Source organism: Penaeus monodon, chromosome 11 (assembly GCF_015228065.2).
Source record: "Penaeus monodon isolate SGIC_2016 chromosome 11, NSTDA_Pmon_1, whole genome shotgun sequence".
NCBI classification, from domain to species: domain Eukaryota; kingdom Metazoa; phylum Arthropoda; class Malacostraca; order Decapoda; family Penaeidae; genus Penaeus; species Penaeus monodon.
In genome coordinates, this window is record NC_051396.1 from 21,430,395 (window position 1) to 21,440,394 (window position 10,000).

Consider the following 10,000-nt stretch of genomic DNA (forward strand, 5'->3'; position numbering starts at 1 on the left):
GTAATGATAATGGTCATGATAATTTAATAACGTAACAGTAATGACAGTGATAATAATAATAACAATAACAATGATAATACTACTAATAATGATAGAATAAAGATGATAATGATAATAGCAATAATAGTAGCAGTGATAGCAGTAGTAGTAGTAGTAGCAGTAATAACAATAATATATATAATAATATGTATATATATATGTATGATAATATATATATAATAATATATATATAATAACAATGATGATAATAACATCAATAATGATAATAAAAACGATGATAAATTACAATCATGACAAAAGTAAAGATGATGATGATAAATAACAATAATAATAATTGTAATGATAACAGTGATGATAATAATAAAATGAATGAATAGAAATCAGCAACACAAACTGGAATTAAAGTGAAATTCCAGCGAATGTCGTGGTTCAGCAATGTCTCAAAAGAACGGGATTTTCTTGACTTTGTCTTCCGTTCCTAACTTTTATTCTTTATTTTCATTTTCCTTTTTTTGGTTCCTCTTTCTATTTCCTATTATTTCGTATGATTCAGGTCAGTGCAATTTATCTTTCCTTTCGAAAACTTTTCGTTGATTTTATTTCTCTCTCTCTCTCCGGTTGTCGTTATTTTTTCCCCTTTATTTTTCTTACATACCAATTTTTTTTCTCTCTCTCATACTTTCACTTTTTTTTTCATTTCTTCCGCTTTTTCACTTTCATTTGCTGCATAACACTCACAAGTCACATAGTCTCTCATATTTCTACATTTTTCATTGCATTTCATGTTTTTCTTTTTTCTTATTTTTCTTTTTTTTCGTTATCTCTTATCGGATTCAAGCTGCAGGACTTAATCCCTAGTTATGTTAGTTTCCGAAGAGCTTCTTTTTCCTCGATATTTTCACGTTTTTCATCGGCGAAGAATACATAGCTCATTTGCATTTCGCACCGAGAGGCAATATTCAAGAGGGAGGGAGTGGAACAGGAGAGGAAATACGATTTCTCTTCTTTCTCTCTCCCTTTGTCTCTCTCTCTTTCTTTCTCTTTCTCTCACTTTTTTTTCTCTTACTCTCTCTCTCTCTCTCTCTCTCTCTCTCTCTCTCTCTCTCTCTCTCTCTCTCTCTCTCTCACTGTCTCTCTCTCTCTCTCTCTCTCTCTCTCTCTCTCTCTCTCTTACTCTATTCTTTCCTTCTTCCTTCTCTCTCCTCTCTCTTTTTCTTCTTTAGATTTGAGTCAGCGAAGTTTCTGGACAACTTTGCTTTGTTTTTCTGACACTGCAGTATTCTTACCGTCCGTCATACATATACACACTTATGCTTACAAACAAACAATACACACATATACAGCACTCACACGCACACACACACACACACACACACACACCACACACACACACACACACACACACACACACACACACACACACACACACACACACACACACACACACACACACACACACACACACACACACACACACACACACACACACACACACACACGCCCCTGGATGCACATCTTCTCATGTACTTTGACATAATTTCACTTTCCGGTAATTAAACTGATTGATATGTAGATAAGATAGATATGTAGGTGGGTAGGTAGATAAATAGATAGGCAAATTGGTAGGTGCGTATGTAAATAGTTAAATACATATAGACAGGTTGATATATAGACGGATATATATTGAAAGACAGTATAAGTACGTAGGCAAGTAGGTAAGTAGGTAGATATAAATCAAACTTACAGACTGCCCTATGCCTATGCACAGATAGATACACTTTTCCGTACATAATTTGATAGATAAATATGAATATAAATATGTATCTAAACCAATTTCTATGGCATAGTTATAGCAAAATAGAAAGAATCAAATGTCATTTTCTCAGTAGGTCTAGACACACACACACACACACACACACACACACACACACACACACACACACACACACACACACACACACACACACACACACACACACACACACACACACACACACACACACACACACACACACACACACACACACACACACACACACACACACACACACAATAATAATAAAATAATAATAATAATAATAATAATAATAATAATAATAATAATAATAATAATAATAATAATAATAATAATAATAATAATGATCAATAATAATGATAAAAAAAAATATATATATAATGCTGATAATAATAATGATAATAATAATAATAATAATAATAATAATAATAATATTAATACTAATAATAACAATAATGCACACGCAAAATCGCATGTATACGCTCGCTCACGTGTATATGTACACATGTATTTGCATGTCAGAAACTTACTGACCTTGCTAATGCGGTTTGTTTACTGCAGGCCTATGTAAACAATGCTTAACCGCGCCCAAAGCAGCATACCTACTACTAGGTATGAACTATGCATCTAATATCAGAGTGCATTCATTCAGTGTTATATTTATTGCACCCTAATAAAAATAACTAATTCCTAACTGTATTTCTCGTTTTTCAATACACATTTCCGAATGATTCTGGCACTATGGTATTCTAATTTTAGATCCAATAGTATATTTGATATCATTATCATTCATCATGTTTGTTCGTTTCCATATCTGTTTTCGAAAGATTCGGCTACATTTTGGTTCAGTTATAAAACACATCGAGTGTTGTTTTGCCTCGTTCGGATTGGTCTGAAACGCCGTGATTATCGAGATGATATAATCCTTAGTGCAGAGGGCGGAGCGGGCGAAAACACATCTGTTTTCTGTGGTACTTTAATGCGAGAGGGAGCGAGTGAGAGCAAAGGAAAGAGAGAGGGATAGAAGGAGAGGGAGAGGGAATGAAACGGAGAGGGAGTGGGAGAGAAGGAGAGGGAGAGACAGGGAAAGGGAGAGGGAGAAAAGATGAGGGAGTGAAGGAGAGGAGAGAGAAAGAGAGAGAGAGACAGAGAGAGAGAGAGAGAGAGAGCAAGAGGAAATAGAGTGGGTCAGAAGGAGAGAAGAAGAGGGAGAGTGAGAGAGTGAGAGAGAGCAAGGGAAAGGGAGAAGGTGCGAAGGAGAGGGAGAGAGAGCAAGGGAAAGAGAGAGGGAGTGGGAGAGGGAGAAGGAAAGAAAGAGAGAAGGAGAGGGAGAGGGAGAGGGAGAGAGGGAGAGGGAAGGAGAGAGAGAGGGAGAGAGAGAAGGAAAGGATGAGGGAGAAGGAAAGAGTGGGAGAGAGGGAGGAACATAGACAGATGAAGGGCGGGGGGGAAGTTTTTTCTTTGCATCAAATAAAAAGAAAAAAGAAAACGAAACAGAAATAAAAACTTCTTATCCTGAATAGCGGACTGACTCTTCTATTTATATTTATATATTTCCTGTCTTGATTCTCTTTCAGCTGAGACTGAACTATAGATGCTAAAAATAATTTTCTTTTGCAGATATATAATGCAAAAAAGAAAAACCAAAAAGGGAAAGTGAACAAAATCGTTGATAATGGTGAACAGATTCTTTCTTGATATTTGCGATCCCGAGAATCAGCAGTAGAAGGCAAAGAAGAGCGCGAGAGGACGATGCACTAGCCGCGGGTGCCGGGGCCTGCAACGCGAGAGGCCGAGGGACATGGACGAGCTCGAGTGTCGCTGGCCCGCAGAGTAAGATGGCCCCGGAAGGGACCTGAGACGCTGCCCATCTCGCGCGGCCATGTAAGCCCTCGTGGGCGGGGATGTGGCTAGTGTAAGCAGCCGTCGACGCCTCACGAGTTATGGGCGGCGGCGCGACACAGCCGCCCGAAGGAGCAGCACCCGCAGCGCCGTCGCCGTCGCCGTCGCCTGCGAGCGCCATGAGCCGCAGCTGGCCGCCCGCGCTCACCGCCTCCCCCGGGGTGCTGATGGTGGTGGGCGGCGGCGGGGGCGCGGAGCCTCCCTCCCTCCCGCCGCCCGACGGGGGCGTGGCAGGGGGGGAGGCCCCGGCGGGCTGGTGGCAGGAGTGGGCCAACGACTCCGCCGATGACAACTCGAGCCTCGTGTTCGGGGGCAACCTGAGCCTGCACCACGGGGGCGGGGAGGAGGGGGACGACGCCCTCTCCGCGCAGCTGGCCGCCTCCGCCGTCACCGCCCTCATCCTCGGCGTCATGATCCTCGCCACCATTGTGGGTGAGTAGCGACGGCCTCCGGGCGCAGCCTCAGGCACAGCGCACAGGGGCTTTGCCCTCTCTCTCTCTCTCTCTCTCTCTCTCTCTCTCTCTCTCTCTCTCTCTCTCTCTCTCTCTCTCTATATATATATATATATATATATATATATATATATATATATATATAATATATATATATATATATATATATATATATATATATATATTATACATATATATATACATATATATATATATATATATATATATATATATATATATATATATATAATAAGAAAGTGTGAGGGTATGTATACACACACACACACACACAAACACACACACACACACACACACACACACACACACACACACACACACACACACACACACACACACACACACACACACACACACACACACACACACACACACACACAGACACACATAGACACACACACACACACACACACACACACACACACACACACACACACACACACACACACACACACACCCTCGCGTGCGCACACATACTTTATATATCCAAGTATTTCTTAATGAAATGGTTTACATATGGTACATGGTATATGCTCTGCATTACCTATGTCAGTTCCCAATTAATTCTATCACAAGTTATCAATAATAATTGAAAATGTTTGCATTATAATGATGATCATATATATGTGGTTCCGTGATTTCTGTCGTAAACTTTGAAAACCTTTGTAAGAACATGGATGCCTACAAGAATATAATAATGGACATGAACATGAATTCTGTCTGGCCAAAACACACACACACACACACACGCGCGCGGGCATGTACTCATACACATTAACATATATGCATACATTCTCACATACATGAAAGAGAACGTACATAATTTAGAAGAAAAAAAAACATTGCTTACTTCTCATTACTTATACAAATAATAAATGCTGACGAGGTGCGTAGAACGAAATTATGATGAATTCCGGCAGTCCAAAGTAAGATTTGCTGACTTAAGCAAAATATACAGACATGTCTTTGAATCCGACAGTTTTCGGGAGCTTAATGGGAAATGTTGAAATTACTGTACAAACAACAAATATTTACGTGTCTCAGTGAGTCAAGGAATCAAGAGAGTGATAAATGGTTTGCTTAATAACAGGCTTAGATAACAGAGATTAATCATCCCATGGTCCACCGAGTGCTTTCACTATGCAATATACCAGTGATTCTCAAAACTGTATTTAATGTTTTACTTTCTGGCTTGGTGTACTTCGTTAATTACACATTTACCCGAAATAAGGATAGATACATATCAGGCAAACGGCCCAGGAAAAAGTGGATGGGAATACCTGCATTGTCGAGGTTTTGCCAAAAATAAAGTTTTTCATAATAACAAAGGAAAGTACTGTTGTCTGATATTTAACAAAATATCCTGGGTGGTTCTGCATGATGCATTTGTTCACTATAGTTTAGTATTGAAAAAAAATCACTCGAAATTAACCAGACGTAATACCAAAAGTATCATCAGCGAATCAGCAAGGTTCCCACTGAAGATATAAATTCATTGTCAACCAAATAATTTCTTCGAGGAACTTTTGATGACAGTGCTACGCTGATGTGGTCACTGCATTTCCAGCGGTTACTTTCCTTTGCCTCAATTGTTGCAGAAAAGGAGAAACCTGATTCATGTAGGTATGAGGAGGCAGAATTAGTCTGACCAGCTATAGGTGTATTACAGAATTAATATGGACTTGCTACATTTGGTAAGATAATTACTTCCTACCACACTTTTTTTCTTTTTTTCAGTACCGATGTTGCATCAAACCGAAAAAAATACAATTATATATTTCATTACTAATTATGATAATAACAATTTTCAATAACAGATCAGGCTCATGATGAGTTCATTTTCGTGCTATTTACCTTCACCTCCAGACTCTAACCAATAGATTCCACGTTTATACCAATCACTATAATTTCGCGTAAAATCTTTCTAACACTAAAAATGCAAGCACTGTCAAGCAAATACCATTTTCCTCTGCCTTAGGGAACAACCAAAGCAGTAGTAAAGATAGCAGTAAGAATAATAATGATAATAAAATACGTACGTGTGAGGGTATGTCTACGAAGTCAGTTTGCCTCAAATACCTCTTTTACTATAACGAAATTATCCCGAAAACCTGAACTCATACGTAAAAGGGATTTTATGGACTCCCATAAAAGAAAAGTTTTATCGAAATGACTGTAAACGTAACGAAGGAAGAAGGACCATAAAAAACGTGATATAATCTCGAATCTTATCGAGAACAAAGGAATGTTTTTATTTCATTTATTTATTTTATTATTATTATATTTTGCATATAAAGCAGTGAATAATGAGCAGATTCATGAAGACGTGGAGGGATGAATGGAAAGAATGGATAGATGGGTGGATGGATGATTGGAGGAATGAATGAGTGAAAAAATAAGTTGTTAGGTGAATGAACGGAGTAATTAAATAGATGGCTGAATGAATGAATGAGTAAATAAATGAGAGGAATAAATAGAGAAATGGACGGATGAATGATTGAATAATGATGAAAAACAAATGATGAATAAAAGATCAAAGAAGTGAATAAAGTAGATGTGTGAGTGTGTGGATGAATGAAGAAAGTAATAAATGAACGTATGAGTGAACAATGAATAAAGGAAAACATAAATGAATGGCAAACAAACAAACAAAAGCTTATACAGTATACAAGCAACAGATTGATAATAAAGAAGAAACACAAACTAAAATAGATCAAAATCGTTAACTGATTAATATTTCTATATGAAATATTTTTCTTTTCTGAAAAAACAACAACAACACAACTAAGTGAATAAATAAGTAAAGAAAAAAATCAAATATAGCAAAAAAAAGAATAATAACACTCATAGACTCAAACAATAACAACATTGATGAAAAAAAAAAAAAAAAAAAAAAAACAGAGAGAGATATAAGGGTCAGACGTATGACCGACAAGCACATTAAAAGAAATTACATATTGAACCTTATGAAAAATGAGCCTAAAACCTTGGGTGTCGTTAGGCAGCTTTTTTGAGCGAACCGACAAATGATGGAAAAAAGTGCCACACGTGCTCACACTCGTATGTGGAAATGCACGTACATATGTATACGTGTGTGTGTGTGGGTGGGTGTGGGTGTGTGCGTGTTTGTGTGTGTGTGTGTGTGTGTGTGTGTGTGTTGTGTGTGTGTGTGTGTGTGTACGTGTGTGTGTGTGTGTGTGTGTGTGTGTGTTCGTGTGTGTGTGTACGTGTGTACGTGTGTGTGTGCGCGCGCGTGTGTGTGCGTGTTTTTAAACGAGGAAATAAATCTAGAAAATTAATTAGAAAAAGAATATCAACCCTCCACCTTTTCCGATTTTAAAGTCGAACCTGCGGGAGGGCGATACGCAGCTCCCCCCCCCCCCCCCACCTGCCCCACCCCCACCCCCACCCCCATAACCCCTCCCCCTTCCCCCGCACAACATCCTCCCCCTTAATTCCCTGACCCCGCCGACCCTCTCACCCTTTGCCCCCTAACCCTCTCTGCCCCCCCCCCCTCCCTCGCCCTGATCCCGCGCCCTGACACCTCCTAACCTGGCTCCCTACCCCCACCCTAACTCCCCCTACCCTTCCCCCCAACCCTGACCTCCTCCCACCCCTGACCTTCCCCCCAGCCCTGACCCCGCTCCCTGACCCCGCTCCCAGACCCCGCTCCCTGACCCCGCTCCCTGACCCCGCTCCCTGACCCCGCTCCCTGACCCCGCTCCCTGACCCCGCTCCCTGACCCCGCTCCCTGACCCCGCTCCCTGACCCCGCTCCCTGACCCCGCTCCCTGACCCCGCTCCCTGACCCCCCCCCAGCCCCCTCACTGATGCTTGTTCAATTTAACGTAATCCGCTTTCTGACCAGACTGTTCGGCTCCTGAGCGCGTCTTGATCCTTTGTCCAGAGCGCAGTTTGTTTGTGGCGCTGGCTGGCGTGGTGTGCTTGGATTCGCTTGTGTTTGGATCTGTTTGTCGTTGTTTATGTTTGCTTGCTTGTGTTTGGCATTGTTTGTTTTTGTTTGCTTGTGTTTGGATTCGTTTGTGTGTTTGCTTGTTTATGTTTGATACTGCTTGGTTGTGTTTGTTTGCTTGTGTTTGGGCATGTGCGTGTTTGCTTGTCTACGTGTGTGCTATTCGTGATATGTGCTTATTTGTGTTTGCTTATTCCTGTTTGCTTGCTTGTACTTGCATGTCGTGTGCTTGCATATACGTGTTTCTCCTATTTACTCTCCTGTGCTTGCTAACTTATATTTCTTGTTTGTATAGCATTTACCACGCGTGTTTGACTCACCAGGTTGTATCTGCTTGCTTGGCCTTCCTCTCTCATAGTTGCTTTGCTGGGACCTCCTATCTTGCTTGCTTGCTTCCTATCTCTTACTCTGCCTTGGTTTTAAGCAAGACTTCATTACGAATTTGTCGCGTGTGGAAATTGTGGTTAGCGCGGGCAACAAGCGCGCCAGTCAAATTGCATAATCCTGTCCTTATATCTTGCCAGCTTAAGTTATTAAGAGTTAATTGGCGAAGTTAAGATAAGAATCATGCGAGGATGTGGTAAGTGCCTTCAGCAAAACTAAGTAATGAAGTCTAGATCCCTTTATGGGTTTCTGGTTTCTTAATTGATCGAGGCAGACTTGCGTTGACTGGTGACTTTTTTTTTCTAATATTTTTGTGTATTTCGAAAAGAGGATCGATGGATAGATTAGAGAGATAAGTAGATATACAGATAGATAGAGAGATAAATGGTTAGAAAATAGAGGTAAACAGAAAGGTAGATATACAGGTAGATAGATAGATAGGTAGATAGATAGATAGATAGATAGATAAAGTGCGTGTGTGTGTGTGTGTGTGTGAGAGAGAGAGAGAGAGAGAGAGAGAGAGAGAGAGAGAGAGAGAGAGAGAGAGAGAGAGAGAGAGAGAAGAGAGAGAGAGAGAGAGAGAGAGAGAGAGAGAGAGAGAGGAGAAACAGAATCTTAATCTTAGCTAAGCCCAGATTAATCTATTACGATCAAACCAAATTGATGAAGTTAAGATAAGAGTTATATAAATATGCACTAATCACCTTCTCCAAAACTACATAATAAGATTTTGACCAGCTTTTAATTGCCGAGTTTTTGAATAATTATGAAAAAAACTGATTAATGCAATTAACGTATTTTAGAGACTTTATATACTCAGACTTACTGGTGTTATATTTATCTATCTATTTATATTTTCACACGTAGTTAGTAAAGAGCTTGACTTTTCAAAGAATAATATTTGACCTTTTGTGCGAGACGAGTATATATATATATATATATATATATATATATATATATATATATATATATATATATATATATATATATATATATATATATATATATATATATATATGTATGTATATATATATATATATATATATATATATATATATATATATATATATATATATATATATATATATATGTGTGTGTGTGTGTGTGTGTGTGTGTGTGTGTGTGTGTGTGTGTGTGTGTGTGTGTGTGTGTGTGTGTGTGTGTGTGTGTGTCTAGACCTACTGAGAAAATGACATTTGATTCTTTCTATTTTGCTATAACTATGCTATAGAAATTGGTTTAGATACATATTTATATTCATATTTATCTATCAAATTATGTACGGAAAAGTGTATCTATCTGTGCATAGGTCAGTCTGTAAGTTTGTCTGTCGATTTATATCTACCTACTTACCTACTTGCCTACGTACTTATACTGTCTTTCAATATATATCCGTCTATATATCAACCTGTCTATATGTATGTATCTACCTGACTGTATTTAACTATTTACATACACACCTACCAATTTGCCTATC

At 39.2% G+C, this 10,000-nt stretch overlaps 1 protein-coding gene across 1 annotated transcript in view; it reads left to right on the forward strand.

Moving 5' to 3' along the window:
* The window catches only part of LOC119578490 (collagen alpha-2(I) chain-like), a 17,426-nt gene extending 13,289 nt beyond the window's left edge, over positions 1-4,137 (forward strand). The window contains exon 2 of the mRNA XM_037926067.1: positions 3,416-4,137. Within this exon, the coding sequence (XP_037781995.1) occupies positions 3,739-4,137 (399 nt within the window). The 5' untranslated portion in view covers positions 3,416-3,738. The remainder of the gene's footprint in view (positions 1-3,415) is intronic.
* Positions 4,138-10,000: the final 5,863 nt, after the last annotated feature.